The 21,797-nt window shown below is 39.4% G+C and overlaps 1 protein-coding gene across 3 annotated transcripts in view; it reads right to left on the minus strand.

Annotated features, from left to right (window-relative positions):
* Nucleotides 1-21,797, minus strand: part of acss2 (acyl-CoA synthetase short chain family member 2) — a 30,554-nt gene that overhangs the window by 4,930 nt on the left and 3,827 nt on the right. Inside the window, exons 3-15 of one of the 3 annotated variants that reach the window (XM_056384581.1) lie at nt 12,978-13,069; nt 12,727-12,830; nt 12,557-12,629; nt 10,289-10,364; nt 9,264-9,375; nt 8,510-8,554; nt 4,549-4,686; nt 3,560-3,730; nt 2,750-2,883; nt 2,152-2,284; nt 1,867-1,923; nt 1,114-1,194; nt 907-1,015 (exon numbers count right to left, since the gene is read on the minus strand). In XM_056384581.1, the coding sequence (XP_056240556.1) occupies nt 907-1,015; nt 1,114-1,194; nt 1,867-1,923; nt 2,152-2,284; nt 2,750-2,883; nt 3,560-3,730; nt 4,549-4,686; nt 8,510-8,554; nt 9,264-9,375; nt 10,289-10,364; nt 12,557-12,629; nt 12,727-12,830; nt 12,978-13,069 (1,325 nt within the window). Of the gene's footprint in view, nt 1-906; nt 1,016-1,113; nt 1,195-1,866; nt 1,924-2,151; nt 2,285-2,749; nt 2,884-3,559; nt 3,731-4,548; nt 4,687-8,509; nt 8,558-9,263; nt 9,376-10,288; nt 10,365-12,556; nt 12,630-12,726; nt 12,831-12,977; nt 13,070-21,797 lie in introns of all 3 variants that reach the window. The other 2 variants (XM_056384580.1, XM_056384582.1) reach the window with 2 other exon arrangements.

Raw genomic sequence — 21,797 nt, forward strand, 5'->3', positions numbered from 1 at the left:
TAAAGAACCTTAAATACTACTCACATCTCTTTTGCTGAGTCGTATAAATACTCAGGACTTTATACTGTCATTTCAGATACAGTAAAAATCAAACATACAGTAGTTCCTGTGTAGAATTAAAGACTGTCTGTCCCTTTAAAACCAAAAACACTTCTTCAGTCAGCTTTAACTTGATAACGGAGACATTCTCTACCGTCCTGACCTCAGCAGCTAAATCCTGTACCTTATACTTTATCACTAACTCATCAGTCACTCATCGTCTGTACAGGAAGGCTGGAAGAATTTCCCTACCGACAAGAAGAAATCAGTTGTGAAGTTCTACAGTTAAAGCTTCCAGACTCTCATGTGACAGTAAACCTCAGCAGAACTCGTTTAAGGAAGGATGCACCTTTTAAAACTAGAATCCTTCATGCCCCTTGGAGGTTTTAAAACGTCTCCTGCTTTATTTGAAGTGTTAATCCATAAGAAGATATAATTGTGGTTCTAAGAACCAAAAACCATCTCAATGTAGTTTTACATTTCCTCTCTCAGACTTCTCTCTGGAGCTCTAATAACAACAGATCAGTGAGCCAATCAGAAGAGAGCATGACTTCAGGTAAACACTCGGCGTGGCTGAGAGCACTGACCGATTTGTTGTGACAACATAAAGTTACAGAAGTTCTGACGGCTCGTTTTAAGGCTCAGTGTCTGAATACAGGCTGTGTGCATTTCTCTGTGGACTGAGGCTTTGATACTTTCACAGTATTAATATAGAACCTGGACCTGCTTTATAACCAAAGTACACATGAACATCTACTTTCATATGGGACCTTTAAATAATAAACAATGTGAATTAACATCTGTCCTCATCAGTGTGCAGTATCTCTGTGTTACTAGATTCTGAAACGTCCTGTCCTCCGCTCTCACCGTCTCCTGTGACGTAGTATCCAGGAAACTTCTTGAAGTAGGTGGTCTCGAACCTCTGGTGGTTTCCGTACACGGTTCTCATCACACCGGGCCACGGCTGTTTAAACACCTGTTTGAGGACAGAGGCAGAGACACGAGGACCAGGTCAAAGATGCACAGAGAGGTGTTTGAGTTAAAACACAAGTCGCGATAAACGGTGATCCTGACCAGGTATCCTTCACTCGGCCCCTCCAGCTCCTCTCCGGACTCGTTGAGGATGGCCGGCACCACTCCAAAGAACGGGAACGTCTGGAGGACAGAGATAATTATTTCTTTATTAAGGCACTGAGATTAGGTTTCCAACAGTCTCATGGAGGGAAATTTCCTCAGGATATTCAACTGTTTGTAAACCTTTGGCACTTTAAGGTACATTTTGTTTTTAGTTGGTTTTCTTCATAATTATTTATTATGGTTCGTGTATTTCTTTCATTTCTAATGTTTAGATTATTCATCGGTTGAATTACAAACTCTCTTGGCATCATTTACATCAGTGGTACTTTGTCTATTTTAGCTAAAAACATTTGTAATAAAGTTAAATCAACTCAACGTGCTGCTGCTGCCGCTGCTGTTGTGTAAGAATTAAAATCAAATCAAAAGCCAAAAGAACATTTAAAGCCACTAAAAAAATCTTTCAACTTTTTCTTTCACTACTAAAGTATAAATTACAATCATAGCAAGAAAAAACAGGGCATCTTTAAAACTTTAATACTTCTACATAACCTTAAAGTTTGCTCCACTTGTAGAGAAAAAGAGCAGGAACAATAAAAACACACTTCAATAAAATACACCCCCCCACCCCAAAGAGAATCATGTACTAACTGTCCTATATTATTCAAGTCAGCCATTTAAGCTCATTCATTTATTGAATTGCACTCTAAGTAGCTCTAAATAAATATCATGTGTGTTTTGTTATTTACTCACAGCAGATCCAGGTTTCATGGGCGTGGCTGCAGGTAGAGGAGTTAACACATGTCCACCCTGAAAGACACACGGTGTGAGTACACTGTCTCTCCACCAGGGGGAATCACAGCCCACAGTCTGTTATCACTGCCTCTGAGTGATGTAGCTAAAAAAAAAACGGCCACTGGAGGATAAACATTATTCAATCTCATCAAAAGATTAACTCTTGTCTTATAAGAATTCACAGACATCAGTGTTAAGACCACAGGAAGCTCCTCAGTGGACTGTGTAATAATCATAACTCACAGTCTCTGTCTGCCAGAAGGTGTCGACAATGGGACACCTCCTCTCTCCCACCACGGTGTAGTACCACTGCCAGGCCTCGGGGTTGATGGGCTCCCCCACCGTCCCCAAAACCTTCAGAGACTCTCGCTTGTACCTGTAGACAGAGACAGAGCGACAGGCAGGTGAGGGGAGGGGAGGGGTAAAATTAAGTTTGTGAGTAACAGTGTCTCCTTGTACGGACCAATAAGGTGAAGCTGGGAGTAAATAATTTGTTTGAGAGCATCTCACTCCTGTTAAATGACCAAAAGTGTTTTTACATTAGTCTGAGCTGGAAAATATTTTTTTATTATTAGAGGAGTGAATTAAAGAAATCAATAATATTTTAAATGCTGATGATTAAATAAATGACAAAAACGGGTTAAAGTCCCAGGTATGAGTCTGTGTTGTGGATCCATATCTTATATATCTTATCTCAGAAAACATGAATTATAACTAATATTAGCTGACACCAAAAATAAAGAACAACCTTTTTTAAACACTAATTTATAATTTGTTGGAAACACAAATACACAAGTACATGAACAGGATCGCTACAAAGAGACAAAGAGACAGGACTCACTTCTGCACCGGCTCGCTGCCGTACTTCATCAGCAGTCGGATGGCGGTCGGAGCCGTGTAGAACTTGGTCACATGATATTTGTCCACAATCTCCCACATGCGGCTCACGTCTGGGTAGGTAGGCAGGCCCTCAAACTAAAACACACACACACACACACACACACACACACACACACACACACACACACACACACACACACACACACACACACACACACACTTTAAAATGAGCAAATACACACACTGCTAAAGCTAAATTAAAACAATTCATTAATGAGAATTATTGCCAGTTCATTTTCTGTCAGCTGACTAATCAATAAACCAAATATTTGTTTCAGCTCTGATTAAAACAAACACAAAAAGAAAAACAGATATTTATTTTTTTATTTTTTTTATTTTTTAACAGATTTTGGTGGAAAAAAAGAAAAAAAGCAGATCAGCCATTTTCACCTGAAATCTAAATTCCAGTGCGTCACAGACTTTTCAGTCTTTGATTGTTTTTTGTTCCAAATTTGACATAAATTTTGTAAAATTTACAATTATTATATTGTTATTTTGATATTAAATACTAATATTAAACCAATTTCATCGTCATAATTTAATATTAGCGATTCCTCACATGTAATATATAACAAAAACTGAAACAGTGTCAATGTCAAATTTCCTTTGTTATTCATGCTAATTAAAATTCTTCTACCAAACTTCATGCTGCTGAGGAGTTTATCGGTCACAGTCACAATAGAGCGACCATCAGCCAAGTTTGGTTGAAGTTCATAAAAACAGGAAGTTGACTAATCCCACAGTCCCTCACCAGAACACTGGTGGCCCCGTTAGCCAGGGGGCCATAAGTGATGTAGGAGTGTCCGGTGATCCAGCCGATGTCTGCCGTGCACCAGTAGATGTCATCGGGCTGGTGGTCAAACACCAGTTTGAAGGTGGTGGCGGTGTAGAGCATGTAGCCGCTGACCGTGTGAAGGACTCCCTGCAGACGAGAGGAGAGGACGGGGGGGGGGGGGGGGGGGGGGGTGTAAATGTTCATGTAGGTAGTTGTTCAATTCATGTCATAATCCCCAGTTAAAAAATGTAAAAAGGCAAAAAGATTAAAACTATATTTCATGACATAACACCTGACTGCCTTGACAAAAAATGTAACCAGAGTGCGAACCAGCAAAGTCATACAACACCCACAAGTGAAATGTTTGACTTTTCTGAAGTCAGTGTGGTGTTCAAGCTCCGGAAGCAACTACTTCTTATATTTTGCCAGCAATTTAGATTTTTGACAACATAAAAAAGTAGTTTGGCAGCCAAACATGACATATATGATACGAGTCAAGATTTCAGTTGAATGATCATTTTTGCATTGTCAATGGAAAAAAAAAAGAAAACGATGATGTTATGTCGACAGAGTTCGCTACGACAAACATTATCTAAAGGCACTTCACAAGGTAAGGTCAAGACCATACATTATTATAGAGAGAAATCAATAAGCAGCACTTGGCGACAGCACACTCAGGGTGGGTGTACCAAACAAACGTGCTCCTTTACGTCTGGAGTTTATGATTTATAGCCTGAGGCGTCTGTTGCACCACAACGCTTCATTTATGGTCTGTCGTGACGCATTTTACCTTTATCAAAAAAAAAAAAATGCAGCTCCTGTGATTTGGACATTGCACTCGGAAATTGTGATTTCGATTATATTTACACGACAGATGATGCAGACATTTTCCATTCAGATACATTAACCGTGCAGAAACCCTGACTGAAATTTTATCTTTGTGTCTATGTGTGTGTTCGCTCTACCTTCGGTTTGCCGGTCGAGCCGCTCGTGTAGAGGATGAAGATCGGATCCTCAGACTCGCACCACTCTGGCTCACACTCGTCTGAAGCTTCCCGCACCAGACTGTGCCAACACAAGTCCACCTTGGGGTTCCACGGGACCTGGTGTGAAATAAAAAAAAAACACACACACACACAAACACAAAAGAGACACAAACATGGACATGAGAAAACACATAGACACAAACACATAGGACGAGTGAACATGCAGAGTTTTCAATAAAATCCCTGACAATCAGACACGCAACATTCATACTAACGAATGTCTCTACAATCTAACACACAAAACAAACAGGTGAAAGAAAGTGAGTTTAACAAACAACATGCCTCGTTAACTAACCGGGAGAGAGTGCAGACAGAAAACCGAGTGAAGGCCGTAGAGTTACAGTGAATAAAGCGGAAAAGAGCTGGAGGAAAAGTTACAACCCTGAAATGTGTTGTAACTTATTCTGTGTGTGTCAATCAGAGCTGGGTCACTCACCATCTGATCTAAACTTAGACTGAAACAAACTACAAATCTGCTTAACTTTATATTCCCGTGAGAAAATGGGAACTATTGTGTCCGTGTGTGTGTGTGTGTGTGTGTGTGTGTGTGTGTGTGTGTGTGTGTGTGTGTGTGTGTGTGTGTGTGAGAGAGAGAGAGAGAGAGAGAGAGAGAGAATAAGTGGTGGCTTCAGGACTTTGTTGTGTTGTAGATGGATCTCTCATTTACAGAGGTACTCAGACTCTTTGCTGTGGTCAGCTGCTTCCTGTTTTCTTTAATTATCCTTGAGATGAGTCTAGAACTTGACTGGAGTCCAGCTGTGTCAAACTGAATTGATTATTTAGTTTATTTATTCATTTAATAAGGACGATGTAAGTTGACCTAATTCCAATGCAAAGCATGACATTGATTTTTTTCACAGAGAAATTATAGCTCTTGCTAATTTTCAACTCTTGTCCCTAGTTGGATCTTTACATGTGCAGTGTAATTAAATTAATTGAACAGAGTTTACAAAGACACACACTTGTGTATATAAGTTCACACAATTCACACCTGTCAGGACAAAAACCAGGAAGTCAGAGGAACTCTCTGTAGAGCTCTGTGATAAAACTGTGGTGAGACACAGATCAGGGTATAAAACCACATTAAAAAAAATTGCGTTCTGTTTTGGAGGGTGTAAAATCTTGTTTCTAAAATGTGGATAACTTATATGACTATCCATTTTTGAATCTAGGGGTTTGAGGATAGAAGGAACTGCATTCCTATAAATCACATCGCCATAATTTAACACTGACAGGGACACTGCTTCAGTGACTCTTTTTCTGTGGCGCAGAGTGAAATTGGCTCCATAGTCTCCCCTTCCAATTACTTAGAGTGGTCCAGTTTGCCTGCGTTTGCCTTTATGTGCCAGAAACAATCAATCAGCCGGTCTGAGAAAAGCAAGAGAGCTCCGTTCAAACAGTAAACTGACCCAGGTCTGATGTCCACCCAGCATCTTTCACACAGAAACATCTGCTTTAATGTTGCTCTCTTAAAGAGGAATTCATACAGATGTGACCAGCGAACGTCACCTTAAAGATGACATCATACCGACAGAGCCTTGTGTTTTCAATCACGACCAACATGATTCCTGTTGGCATGTTCGGATTTTTCTAAATAACTGAGCATATAAAGCTACTGTGATTTTCTTTGTTTGGGGTAATTTGAATCTTTATGAGCTGAACCTTATTGTGCACAAGGAGAGAAAATCATAACAGTTTGAAGCTGTTAAAGGGGGAAAAGGACGGAGGACTACTACACCGACACCAAGACGTAGTTTCAACCAGATAAGATATGAAGCAACGCTGAGAAGAGAAAACACAGGGCTCTGTCTCTGGTCCGTGAGACAAAGTCTTTATTAATGTACAACCATGTCACTGAGAAGGAGTCAGGGTCTGTTTGAAACTGCATCTGAGTAAAACATACAGTTTTTAAAAGATGAGCTGAAAGTGCTGTTATTGAATAATATATATACTATCAAGGACAAATTTCAGTATTTGTCTTGTTAGATTTTAATTACATTTAACCTACAATAATGTATAAAAACAAAATATAAAATATACAAAAAACAATACCACGATATGATCAATTCATTACAATACGATTCTACTTTAAGTTGAAATGATAAATAAAAAATAAATGAGATAATAATATTGAATCATATAAATTCCCTTTATCCTCAGGAGTATTTTATTATTGTCTGAATGAATCCATGTGGACAGTAATCTGAGTTTAAAGGTCCCATATAGTATAAAGGTAGATGTCCATGTCTTCTTTGATTATAAAGCAGGTCTAGGTTCTATATTAATACTGTGAAAGTATCAAATAGCTCAGTCGACAGAGAAACGCACACAGCCTGTATTCAGAAACTGAGCCTTAAAACGAGCCGTCAGGACTTCTGTAACTTTATGATGTCACAACAAAGCAGTCTCTAAGCCACGCCCCAAGACCCACCCACCTGGACCCACCATCCAATCTTGCAGGATTGAGTTTCTCTGCGTGTTTACCTGAACTCTGTTATATTTTTTATTAGATCACTCAGAAAACAGTCAGCCAATCAGAAGAGAGGCTCAGACTGTCTCTTCTGATTGGCTCACTGACCTTTTGTTACTACAGCTCCAGGGAGAAACATGAGAGAGGAGATGTAAAACTACATTGAGCTGGTTTTTGGTTCTTAAAACCACAAACATATTTTCTCATGGATCAACACTTCAAATAAAACACAGGAAAAATTTAAAATATTGTATTTTTAAGTCTTTAAATGTTATGACAGTTAATTCATGCTCTTAATTTAACATATCATATATTTTTCCTCCTCCTCTCTTGTAGAGTCAGCTTATAGTTTGATGCAGGAGAGTGAGAAGACGTTTATGAAACACCTCAGATTGAGTTTTTATCCACAGTGTCAAAGTTTTTATAGGGAAACAGTCATGTTATCCTGTTGTACTGACATAAAATTTACAATAATAATCTAATTTTTAGCAGGTAATTAGCACCTACTAACCAACCGCTAACCCTAACCCAAAATACCAACTCCAGTCCTGTCTGCAGAGAACTGGGGTCTTCAGAAAGTTTTTAAATCTGTATTTATTTAAACCACAGCAACAGAGCCCTGATTCTTTCTGACTTGTGGTCTGTCAGTGAAAGAGAGAAATGTTACAGCTGTTATGTTAGCGACAGAAAAACACAACACACTTCAGAGGCAGCCGCACGTTTAGGGCCGCGTGCAAAAGCTACAGACGCTCAACTCTGCCGACAATGTGTGGCCGAAGGTGTACGACAAAACAGAACGTGTGTTCACAACAGATACAAAAAGAGAAAACAGTGTTAATGCAACTCCACGCTCACACAGAATTTACATTTTATTCCCGTGAGTTCGGACACTCTCACATTTCTAATGCTGTCTCTGTATTTTATATCTATTTATTCAGCTCTTAATTATGATTCTATTGCAGATTGTAGCACAAAATCTCACAAATCAGCCAATTTAAAATATAATTTAATTCCTTAGTGAGTTCATTTAATTGTGTCCGTTTAATTTTCAACAGCTGATTTTAATGTCAGCAGATACTCTAATAGACAATATGCCCACTATTAAATTTAAGTTAATATGTTTCTAAATTAGGGAAAATAAGTTTTCATGTTCAAAAGTGTCATTTGAACCGTCAATAATCACAGGAATAAAAATCTACTGTTCCTCGGTAAAAACAATAAATCAGCAATAAACACAGCAAAATTGATCCCTCTAACACAATTAACTTCAGTTTGGATTAAAGTTTATTCTTTTTACCGTGTTCACAGCAGTAAAATGTAAATTCTGCTCGTGGGTGAAATCCCCCTTTAAAAAAGGCAAAACAAAGGTGTTATGGGGGGTTTAGTGGAGGGAGGAGGGAATGAAAATACCTGCGGAACAGGGCGTGTTTTCTTTACTCTCCCTGTCTGTTTCTCCTGCTGGACCGGAGGGAAGAAAGGAGGAAGAGGAGGAGGAGGAGGAAGGAGAAGTTAAGGAGGGAGAGGGGTTATTTTAACTGAAGAACACAAAAAAAAACAAAAAAAAAAAAACAACAGGATGCACAATGTCAAATCAAGCTGAGAGAGAAGTTTTAGGAGATTGATTATGTAAGAAAAAAAAAATGTTGATTGTACGGGGCCAGTTTCACAGAAAAAGATCCAAAGTGTTTCTGAGTTTGAAAACAAATCAAACAAACAGCTGAGGAAGAGTCAGGAAGAATCTCAGCCTGAAGTCAGAGGCATCTACTTCTACACTAACCCATACAATTATATTGCACGGAGAATCCTGATTTTACTGTATATTTGTCTTCTTGTCAATAAATCCCATGAACAGACCCAAACCACCGGTGTGATAGTTTGTCTCTCGAAAACTGCTTCAGATTAATCAGCGTCGTTCACACGCTGGTAAAACTGACCCCCTCGTGTTTCACCTGACAAACATGCGAGGAGCAAAGCGATGATGTTTCCTTGGGGAAAATGTGAACTTAAATTAACTTAACGAATAGAGGATAGACTATGATGGGACTTTGATGGATGACAGGTTAAACTAATGTTTTAACAACAGGCTGCAGTTACCCCCCTCCCTCCCCCCTGGGCCTGGACTGGGGTAAAACGTCCCAGTTTGGGTTTGTTGTTTGTGGTTTACCTGCAGATCGGGACATGGTCGTTTGGCTGGAGGAGACTGAGAGCCCAGAGAAGTCTCTTCTGCTCCTTTGGACAAATGCTTCAGCATTATACACTTCTCGACCGGGAAACCCCTGCACAGACAAGAGACGTGGTGGTGATCACAATCTGCAGGTTTCTCTCTGGTCTCTGGTTTCTAGAGCTCTGCAATGGCATTTTTTCAAGTAGTTAACTATTCAGTTTAAAGAAGTATTACTGAAGTGAGGAGATGCACCAGAATGCTGCCAAGTTTGAAGGATCTATCTGGATCCAGACATGTTTACCTGTTTTGCAGGAGGGAACCGAAGTGGTGGTCATGCACAGATCCATGTGTGGAGAGTTTATTGCAGTGAGTTCAAAGAGGTCGCACTGTTCACGCCTCATCAACATTAAGACAGTGAAATCGTAATGTTTCATTAGTGAAATAAAACTAAATTTGTTTGTTTGTAATAAAACCAAAACATTTCACTTGTGATGTTTAATTAGTTGTTGATTACATATAATTATTTTCTCTATATTTCAGATGATTTGCCCTTTGAACTCTTCTTTTTCACTTCATTTTGTGTGTTTCTTATTGTCTTTGCATTTCTTGAAAGCATGTTGTATTTATTAGTTTGGTATAATTTCTTTGTTCTATCTATAAACTCAGATAAACTTTGTGCTTTCCCGACCTCTCCTCTCTAGTCTCTTTTTTTTCTATTATCTGGTTGTTTATGTAAAAACTAAAGCTCAACTAAACATGTTTTCTTCTGATTAATATCATATTTAACATATTGTTAATCATACATTTAGTGTTGATACATATTCTTGCTGTAACCTTATTTTTAGACTCAGCTCTCTAGGGGAACTGTTGCTGAAGTAAATTATAAAACCAAATTTGGGTTAAAAACTTTGTGGTAATGGTAACTTGGTTCACTGATGGTGAAGTGTCTGTGTGTGACCCTGCATTTCTGCTGCTGTATGTATAAACTTTGTGTGTGTGTGTGTGTGTGTGTGTGTACAGCTTACTTGTCCCTGCATTTCTGCAGTGCTTCGTCAGCTAAGAGCTTCAGGTTGATCAGCTTATCTCCTCGATAGAAACCGTCTGAACGAGTGAGAGATAAAAACAGATGAACAAAGAAACAGACTAAGAGAGACAGAGGGCGAAAGTAAAGAAGCTAAATTTAAGCTGCAGTCGTCAACAGAAGGTCTGAGAAATAATAATGCAGGACGTAGCATGGCTAGCAGGCTAACCATTAATGAAAGTGATTCTTTTATAAAACATTTTCATCTTAAATTAAGTGTTATGTGTTTTTTTTATACATCAGTCATAAAACAACCTTCACATGATGCCACAGATATGTTTAAAGTCACTGGTCGCTGTGATCATTCCACCGGTTCGTACTGACGCTGGAGAAATCCCTAAGCTTCATATTAGCTCCAGCTGAACCTCAGGGTCCATTTATGAAGAGCATGAAGACTGCGGATTTTGTCCCCCATCTTAGACAGTGTAGTTGTGCTATAAAGATATCGCTTCATGTCCATTTGTCATGTGATTGAGTTAAAATGGGCCTATTCTTTAACAATCTATGTCTGTCCTTACAGTTACTTCCAGCCATGTTGCATCCCTCCTTTATAGGTTTAATTTTTTTTAAAAACAAGGCAATAATCAGAGTTCAATCTCAACCTCTCTCACAAACTGGGTGGACAATTGTGCAAAAGCATCTCTGCCCTTTGCTGAAATGAGCAAGAGGTAAATTTCTGTCTGTCTGAGGCATCAGAGACAGATTAATATACCTTAATGTGTGTGTTTGGTCTCCACCAGCTCCTGAGGGAAATATCTGGCTCTTTAGCTGCTAAATGCTCCACTATGTTCCCCAGCTGCTGTCTGACTGTCTGTCTGCTGGTTGCTGCAGAGCAGGTGATGGACAGTGACTTCTTCCAGCTGTAAAACTCTCCGTAGCTTCATCACTTAGAGCGACTCCCTTCACTTTGTCATTTGAATCAGCGTTAGTGTAAAATATCAGTGATGAAGGAAGCTCACACTTCTTACCTCTTCAGCTCGCGTAAGAGTGTCAGTTAAATTTCTACAGAACAAAAGTTATTATTCATGGCTATCAAGTCTGTGGATGTGAAGCTCCAGTTTACAGCAGCGCCTCAACTCCTGAGAGATAGTTTTACAAAACTTTATCTACAGTAGTAAAACTGAATGAGATCCAGCAGACATTTTCTGTATTCATACTTTTTTACAAGGTAATAAAACTCTGAGTGCTCTGTCTGTTAGGATAAAAAGACCCTGAGCTAAAGACTCTATGATCCGCTTACAGGACTTCTATGAATGAGAAAAATGTGTGTGTGTGGGTTCCAACCACAGGCCATTAACCCAGTGGATTAACAGGTTTATATCCCCAGACTCTAATCCAGATAATAAGACTTTGATTACTGGTCACAACTCAGCACCTCATCTCAGCCTGCAGCTCCTTCGGTTGCTTGTTTCAACCACTGAGCTCGACTCACTGAGACGCCGTGAGCGCCCTGTAACAGCTGAGCTGCGTCTACTGAGAGCCACTAGTTCTGCCGAGGTGCCTTCATGCAAGACACTGACCCTCTTCCTGCTTAGTCATTGGTTCTTCAAATAACAATAAAAACAGAATTATGGGTTATTTAAATGATAAAGCCGGTGTTATATTAACCTGCTGTGTTACTCAGTGTGACAGTGTGGCTCTTACTATTGAATGGGTCTTGTTGGTTTAAGCAATAAAACTAAAAATGAAACTGTATTTTACAAAAGAGCTAAAACAAGACTAGGTCAAAACCTAATATATGTCTGGATTACTTGCACATTTCTCACATATTCTTGTATTCTTTCTTTCCTCATGCGTGAAAACCTACTGGTCAAGAAACCTGATTCTCATACAAAAACCTACAGAAAGAAAACTCAAGGCAGAAAAAAGTCTGCAGAGCACTGCTTGCTGCTGCTTGTTAAGCTAATTGCTAATTGCTGTGAAGGCTGAATGGTCAGAGAACAACATTCAGAGAGAGTATGAAAAGGGGGGACATACCTTCCTCATCCACCCCTGTGGATTTTACCTCTTTGCAACAATCACTAGACACAAAACTTCTAAACACTTAAGAATCAATGTAAATGCAGCTTTTCCCATTAGTTAATTTAATGCTAATGAGATGTTTCCAGAGCTGTATTGGATTACGGGACCATCAACGCTGATTTAAAAAGAAGAATGGTATCATTAAGTGTGTGTATGTGTGTGGATTTTATTTTTTTTATGTGAAACTGACCGGCTGTGACGATCAGTGAACACTGGGAGTCCATGATCCTCTCACACAGAGACTCAGAAGAAAAACCTGCAAACTGGAAACAGCAGAACAAACGGTGTTAACATCTCAAACATCGTCATGTCACTCACAAACACACACTTCCTGTAATACACCACACACTCCTGACTCACCACTATGGAGTGAACAGCTCCGATTCGGACGCAGGCCAACATGGCTACCACCAGTTCGACCACCATGGGCATGTAAATGGACACACGGTCGCCCTTCTTCACGCCTATAGACGAGGTCAGACAGGAGCGGGATGGAGACAAAAACAGATTGTAAATGATATATCAATAGTATGGATTTAATCAGGTCGGTATCAGTGTATCAGATCAATGCACCCACAGATCCAGGTGTGTGTCAGGTGGTCATGACCTACCCTGAGACTTCAGCACGTTGGCAAATTGACAGACCCTCTGCAGCAGCTCTCTGTAGGTCACCGTCAGCTCGTCACCAGGTTCATTGCCTTCCCTGAAATACACACCCAATGAATGAAGAGTTAATTACAGTCTAGATGTCATCAGGAAGATATGGGGCCCATATAATACCTTATATTTTATGTGAGAATCTTCTATGTGTGTTTGTATAACAAAAAAAGCAATAAAGAGGTTTAATCACAAAAAAAACATTTGTCAAACAAAGAAATAAACAATATAACATGATTATTAAAAATATAACGGGTAAGTCTTTACACCACTGTATCTGTTTTTCCCCAAATTCACAAAACACTGGGCTCAAAGATAGATTATGAGGAGGCAACTGGCCAGAGTCCCACAAAGGTCTAATTGGAAAAATATGCACCACTAAAGCACAATATCAACTTTTAAGATGTGTTGTTGAAGCTGGGGCTGCAACTGGAGAAAGCATTCTCTATGCATGTTTCACTGTTCACACATATGGATTCAAAAAGCGACAGCTGATATTCACTGAGAATGAGACTTTCTGGCCTTAAGCTCCTACTTTTGAGAGGCCTTAGATTAATTGTGAATATTCATTATTTTATGTATTTATCAAAGTATGATCAAATTACTGCCATTCCTGCACAGACAAAATGTTCCAAAAATGCAAATCCACAGGTAAAAACGGCGCCCTGGAGCCTTTCTTTGTGTCCCAGGGCGACCAAGCATGTTCATCCAGCTGGGTCACTTGTGTCACTTCAACCACACGTCTCAACCACAACACAACAGTCCTAAAAATCTACACTCTTGCTGCAGCCACCTTCGGATTGGCAAAACTTCAGCCCAGTTGTGAAACCCAACTCATCTCAACTTTCCCCTTTTTCACAACAGACCATTGTCCCGGGTGTTTGAGGAACTGTGTGCTTGCAAAAGCATCATCCAAGGTCACATCCCACACACACACACACACACACACGTGCACACACGTGCTTAATTTGTAGGAGTAAGACCTTTACATTAACAACATTGTCCTGAGAACAGACAGAGAAGTGAATGAGCTGCGACAGCTCTGCCTCTCCACATTATTAAATACAGCCGTGGTCTTTAGTGAGCGTCGTCTCGCTCGTCTCTCAGCATCACGACTCACACACTGACAAACAGTGAGCGACGGGAGGAGAGAGGCAGGAGGGTCCGAAGCCATGTCCCAATTCTGTACTGTGAACCAACAGTATATATAGTGACGCTGCAACTGACTGTTAGTGTTACGGTTGAGTAATTGGTTAAATAATTTTTATTACAGCCCTTGATACTGCTCCGTTATTAATTATTAATGTTCTTCTATAATGTAATTCTGTAACATGTAATTATGCAATATGTGCACAGAAAGATGTCAAATAAACGACAACAAACATGTCACTCCCAATCAAACTTCACATATGTACTTCAAATACTTTTGTTCTACTAACCGGCCTGTTGTAGTGTTGTTGAATAACATTTCTATTTATTTATTTTGCTTTTAAAATGATGTATTTTTGATTTTTCGGAAGATCTATTTTTATATGAATCTTATTACTAAATGTTGTGTAATACCAAAAGCAATTATTTATTATTATTAACTTTAGTTAGTAGTGTATATTATGGAACTAGGACACAGCTCAACAACCAAATTGAAAGTGCACCTGAGGGAAACTGGTACATTTCCTGTGGAGTTTGATTATGTTAAATTTGAATATTCTTTTTTGTTCTGAGAAACCAAAGACACATTTCTACACATGAGAACCATGAAGTTACTGCACTGACCGAGTGCAACACGAGTGGTTAACAGGATTAAAAACAACGTTAGGCCAAAAAAAAAGGCAGTCACTGATATAGGAAAGTTCTGGGTAAATATAAGGCTTTAAAACCAAGTAAAATGATTATAAAATCATTCTAAAGGCACTTTTCCACTGGTCAACTGGGTCAAATGACTCTTTATCGTTTATTTATCGGCTCCTGCTCGATTTGGAATTGATGTAAATACAACATCTGGGTGAAGACGCCAATTTTCACCCCTTTTATGTGCTGTAACGTCTTTCAGATCACACAGACACTGTAAACACACCTGTGTCCTGTCCAGCACGGTGCTGTTGAACCACAAACACCGCGGTTACACTGCGCTCCGGGGTGAAAGAGTGAGCTGCAGCCCCGAAATTATGTGTGTGTTTCTCTCCGAACAGAAAAGCAAATTCGACTGGCAGTGGAAAACGGGTCAATCGGCTTTTATTAACAGGTTTATCCGCTTGTACCTAACGTTGGTGGGAAAAGGGTATAATAATGTTGCCCAGAGGAGCAGGAACAGGACGACACAGAATGAGCTGAACTACCCTAAACTTTGTTTCTGAGAACTATTGAGTGAAACCAGTCAAGCACGATACTAAAGTTAACAGAGTTAACAGGCTTTTCTGTGACTTGTTTCACACAAAGTTCATCTAAATGAGCAGTGAAATGTAAAGTTAAAACTACTGTCAGATTCAGAAACCTCCTTTCTCTCTTTCATTGCTCAATCATTTGGCCCTGTAGCAGATAACTGTACTGCAAAAATGCACACACACACACACACACACACACACACACACACACACACACACACACGCCTTGCCCTCCTCTGGCTTCCAGCCCAAAACAAAAACACTTCAACAGAAATGAAGATTGCAAAATATCTGTTTCAGCAACAGAGGGAAGATTTCTTACAGCTCACAAACTTCAGCTGAAGTCGTTAATGATCCAGAAACAAAAGCCAACACTGGTGTGTGTGTGTGTGTGTGTGGATTCCCGTAGTTTCTCAATAGTGTATACTGTAACTGCAAGTGTGTGTTTTCCAGTATAGAGTGGGCGTGTGTGTGTGTGTGTGTGTGTGTGTGTGTGTGTGTGTGTGTGTGTGTGTGTGTTGTAGTGGGGAAGCCTGCCTAGCTGAAAGGTCTCTGTGACCCATTTGGCACTGATGGCTGATGGGAGTTGCATTCACAGAATAACTAACGCTATGATAAAGCTCTGACCTTCATAACAATTTCCAGTGTGATATGTGAGCTGCTGTGTGTGCGCGTTCACAGTCAGGTCTGCACGTTTCCAGCCTGACTTTAGTGGAAATCATTCAGCTGTCCCAAAAGACAAAGTGAAAGTAACATGTTGGCACCACGAATGAGCAGCCAGCTATGAAGGCCAGTCTAAAGCCAGCAGGTTAACCACGGACGGATTGTAAGACAATGGGCCACTGGGCACAGACATGTAAAAGGCCCCCGCCCCCACCCCCACTACATAAGAGGGCACAAGTCATTTTGTCTGATTTTGCATTTCGAATGTTTTCATTTCTCATCTTTGTTAGTTGTTTGTGTGTCTGAGGTAATTTTTTCATTGACTTACTTGTTTTATCTCTTGGAATTGTTTTGCATCTTTCTGAGGCCCTTTTGCATTTGTTTTTAATCTTCTTTTGTCTCTTTGGAGCCATTTTGTGTTGTTGTTGTTGTTGTTGTTGTTGTTGTTGTTGTTGTTGTTGTTGTTGTTGTTGTTGTTGTTGTTGTTGTTGTTGTTGTTGTTGTTGTTGTTGTTGTTGTTGTTGTACAGCTGTGCAGCTTATACCCTTTTCCATTTAGCTGCTGGAAACCTTGAATTCAAGTCGTGCCGGTTCTCCATAAGACAACATGGCAACATGATGGGCTCCGTTTACTATCAAGCTCAGTTCTTCATCGAACATCTGGCTGTGGCTGTTTCTTCTTGTACTATTCGAACCTGCGATCCATTTTTTCCTGATATTTTCTGGGTATCGTACACCTTTATATGGTGCTACCTTTATATTGAGATGCTGCTCAGGTAAGGGCAGTTATCTCTCACTGTAGTTTACCTGACTGGTTCAGCACAGGCCAATCAAAGTGGCCTGGGAACAGATGAAAGTGAACCCAAGTTTGGCAACGTGTAGCTGAGCCGAATGAGCCGAGTCTGACGTGTCCTGAATGGACTGTACAGAGGATAAACCCTTTTGATTTAATTAACAAAATTGCCTTTTCTCCTGGTGCAACAAGTGATAAAGATCAACGAAGACCAAAGTTGTGTCTCTGACTTCATATGCTTCACATGGTGGCTATTGATTGTATATTTTAGTCTTGTTGGAAATTTAATCGCTGTACACCCACACATGACCTCAAAATAGTCATGTCATGTTACAACTCACTCTGCTGCTGGATTGAGCCCAACACATTCAACGTTTCAGATAGGAAGACGACTGAGTGCATATGGACTTCATGTGACCTGATGAGATCAGATCATTCAGCGCCTCTCTCTCCTCCTTCCTGTCAATATTTCTGTGTCATTGTGTTGTAGAGTGTAGTCAGAAAATAAACTGGATGAAAACAGTGATCTCTGCTATCAGGTCACACCCACACAGGCTGCAAATGAACCAGCTCAGATAAGAACAAACAGTCACTTCTCACAATAATTCAATACTTCGCACTTCCTGTGCAGAGCTGAGACAATTAAGTGGTGAGTAATTTGATAATCAGTTAATCATTTCAGTTCAGAATATTCTGTGATGTCAACTTTTAAAATGTGAGGTTTTGCTGTTTTTTTTTGTATACGACATTAAACTGAATATCTGTGAATTTTTAAATATAAATGATTAATTGATAATGAAAATAATTGTTAGCTGCAGCTCCACTTCTGTGCACCGCACATTATAACAAACTACTTTTTCAAAATATATTTTACTTTATTGATGCTTTATTTCCTGTTCTAATATCGACTTCTACACATGTTCACAAACATTTCCAACGAAGGTCACTGGCCATGTTTCTCGGCCGAGGCCAGAGCGATAACAGCACATACAGTGTCGAGCTCCAGCACACACACCTATAAATACACAAAAGTAAAACCTGTTTTCAACACTGTGGGTTTAAATGTCAGGGACCAGCGTGGACAACTCCCACTGTCAGAGAAACACTTTCTTTTAAGACGAGATAGAGTGTGAGGACATGGAGATGAAAAAAGACGAGCATGTTAAAAGGATGGAACAAAATGAAAAGAATAAATAAATGAAGCATCTATGAGAGAGCACTTATTGTCCCTCCAGCTGAAAGGAGGGACTTTCTACTGCTAAAAGTTAAAGCTATGCCTCCTGTAATTAATCTAAAACAACATTTTGATCAGTCACAGAAGCTTTCAGAGGCCAATCTGCACATTAAATTCCCCCAAAACAAGGTCAGCCAAGACTTGTTGGCAGCTGTCCCTTTCAGTAAACAGGGAGAAGGTAATCCACTTTCTTACTACATGTGAGCAAGGACATGAGATAACAACCACTCAGAATATAAATGATTTATCTCCCAATTTATTCTCTTAACTTTTTCACTTCAAAAAGGTAAGAAAACTCCAGATGGAGGACCAGTGTTCAGAGACGCCACACGATCGAGAAAATTACAATATGAAGTCAAATGAAGGCCGTTTATTCCTGAAACTTCACTTGATGAAACAATTAATCAGTGGGTTGGTCAACAGAAAGTTAAAGGTCCCATATTTTTTCCTGTGTTATATTTGAAGTGTTGATCCATAAGAAGATATATTTGTGGTTTTAAGAACCAAAAACAATCTCAATTTAGTTTTACATCTCCTCCCTCTCTCAAAAGGTCGGTGAGCCAATCAGAAGAGAGGAGGCTCTGAGCCTCTCTTCTGATTGGCTGACTGTGTTCTGAGTGATCGAATAAAAATATTTTATATCTTAAAAACCAAATGATTAAATCAGTCAAACAAGAAAATATTCAGCAGATTGGTATAATGAAAAAAATCATTAATTGCTAATCATTAAAAAATTACTCTTTTTAAAACTTAAAGACTCAACTATCCGAAAGTACCAAATGTTTTTATGTCCGTAGCAGGTAAATCACCAATACATTGTAGCAATTCATAAACCAAAAATAGGATCTGGATCATTACTGATTGATCTGTTGATTATTTTCTCAATTAATTGATAAAAAAGACGGTTATTTTTCACAGGCCAAGGTGACTTCTCCTAATGTCTTTTTTCCTATTAATGATATTTAACTCATTACCATACATGACAAAATAAAAGCATCAATACTCACATTTGACAGACTGAAATGACTGAAAAAATATTACTTTCAACAAGTAATTGATTATCAAAATAGATGCCAATTAATTTTCCGATGCCAACTAATTTATAAAATTGACTATTTGTTGCAGCTCTTTATTCTGAGCTGTCTTCTTTTACCTGTAGCCTCTATTACTATTAATATCTTATATAACTTCGACCTAAAGTAAAGATTTGTGGATTCATCAGAAAATGTTGTTTCTGGCTTCTTTAATGTGAAGGTTTGATAGTAAAACGAGTATTTCAGGGGTATAACTGCAACCTTATAGACTAATCAATCGAATTAAGAGAAAATAATCTGCAAATTTATCAGTAATGAAAATAATTGTCAGGTGAATAATAACTAACTTTGGACTAAACTTTCAGAGGTTTTTCCTGCAGATAAAAGTCATCTCATCTGTTTCTATAATCATATCGACGGACCCACTCTCTGATATCACTGTTACACTCAATCACACTTTCCTCCTCATCCTCTCCCTGAATAACCCTGGTTTAAAAGCCCTGTGTGGTCCGACTGCGTTCGTCTCTGTGGCTTCACCGCTCAGGACATATGAGGACACATCAGTGACCGGAGGCAAGTGACACAAAGAGGGAGAGGAGAGCAAAAGTGACAGAGAGGCTTCAGAGAAAGAACTCAGGAGAAGAGAAGAGAGGCTTTCAGGACAAAGAGGAACAAGCGCAGCGTTTTCATTAAAGAAAGTCAGAGTCAAGAGAAGAGGAAATAAAAAGAGATGGAGGGTGAAATGAGCAGGTATGTGTCTGTAAAGAAATAAGAAAAAGACGATAATGTTGCAGATGTGTGGACAGAGGACAAAATAAAGTCTTTACATAACTTTACCCCGCAGACCACTGATGCAACAGCAACTGATTGTCCTCCTAATAACAAGCTGCTTCATGTCGTATTGAAAACTCTCAGCTGAAGCTGACATATACTGCATACTGGTTTTCCAGTTACTATGATTCATTTGGGCATCAGGATGTCAATTTAAATCGATTAGTTCATAATGACATTATCAATTTTTCAATGCAGAAGAGGAGGACGTGCGATGTAACTGTCATGTTGCGCCACTAGGTGGTGCTTCTTACCGTTTCCTGAGATGGTGCTACATGTGTTAGCACAAAAAAAACAAATTACCTCCTTCTTATCAAAAGGAGGAAATAAGCAACTTCCTGTGCTTCACTGCGCACACATCGTGTTGATGAACACTGCAGCGTGACGTTGTGAAAACTCCATGTTTTGCTATCTATCGCTATCTGAGGCTCATGCTAACGTCAAACTGGACTGGATAAAAGTTTGGCAATACTGATTAATTTGGTGCGACAGTATTAAAGAGTCAACAAAGTAAGCTGCAGTAAACAAAGTATAAGTCTCTCCTGTCATGCAGATAAGGTTTGTGTATTACCTTAAATAAAACCAGTAAAATCAGAGTGTGCTTTAGGGAGACTAGGGAAACCTGTTTTTATGTTTGACAACATTAGACGTTATTTACAGCTGAAGGCTGCAGCTCTTCTGATGCTCGGAGCATGTGTTTACTCTGTTTGGAGCTGGAGCTTAAAATGAAGTCACTATTTCATGTTTCTTAATTTATAATTCAAGCTTGCTGTTTACTTAACCACGAAGTGTGCAGCAAACACAGGTCACGTCTGTAGTTAATGGTTTTGTTATGGAAAAAAACCACTGCATTTTATAAACTGTGCGACATGCGACCCAGTTTATGACAATTGTGAACATAAAGTAATTAAAGGTTATGTCTTTTACTTTACCCTCTTTACTCTTTACTTTTGGTGGTTGAGCTGTGTCTCTCCTCGCTCCCAGGTTACAGAAAAAAAATGTTTTAATTAGACCTAATTTTCCTCTCAGACATTTTATTGATGCTCATCATTGTTTTGATTTTTCCTGAGGCTTTTATTCACTTTTATTTTCTTTATTTCATGTATTTATTCAAATGTAACTTTGTGGCCTGTTTTTAAAAGTGCTGCATGAGTAAGATTTTATACATTAGCATTGATATTTATGTGGAAAATGAGCAAAGACTGAAGAGGAGATAGAGGAGTGTGAAAGATGGAGACAAAAGAAAAGAAAGAACAGAAAGAGAGGAAGTGTGTGAGAAAGAAAGAAAGACAAAGGAGAGGGGATGACTGCAGCTCCATTCATAAGATCAGTTGGCATTCAATCCTGTCATTGTGTTCAAAGGGGCGACCCCCACCCCCCTATTAAGAGCCTACACACACACACACACACACACACACACACACACACACACACACACTAAAGTCAGAAAATACAAACGCCAACTCCTACAACACAAGGTGATATTAAAAAATTAACCTGAGAAAGAGCAGCAAATCTTTTGTCTGAGAAACGGGAAAATTGATTTTCTCCTGATAACTGATGTAGAGTTACAATTAAATCACTTTTGTAAATGGTTGTTGCACTAATTGTGTTGATGGTTTTCTTTGTCGTGCTGCAGGCAACCTGCGTCTGCAGCAGAGAGCAGGTAACCAGAGCAGGCTCGTTAACCTGTGTGGGCACCCTGTGGAGTTCTGACCAATGGCAGCACAGCGGAGAATTGGTTTCATGGACCCGTCTGAGCACGCACACGATGACGGCGGTGACGTGATGGTGTCGCACTATTAACCTGATCTATACATGCCGGGAGATGCAGCAATG

This window comes from Seriola aureovittata, chromosome 9 (genome assembly GCF_021018895.1).
Source record: "Seriola aureovittata isolate HTS-2021-v1 ecotype China chromosome 9, ASM2101889v1, whole genome shotgun sequence".
Classification (NCBI taxonomy): Eukaryota; Metazoa; Chordata; class Actinopteri; order Carangiformes; family Carangidae; genus Seriola; species Seriola aureovittata.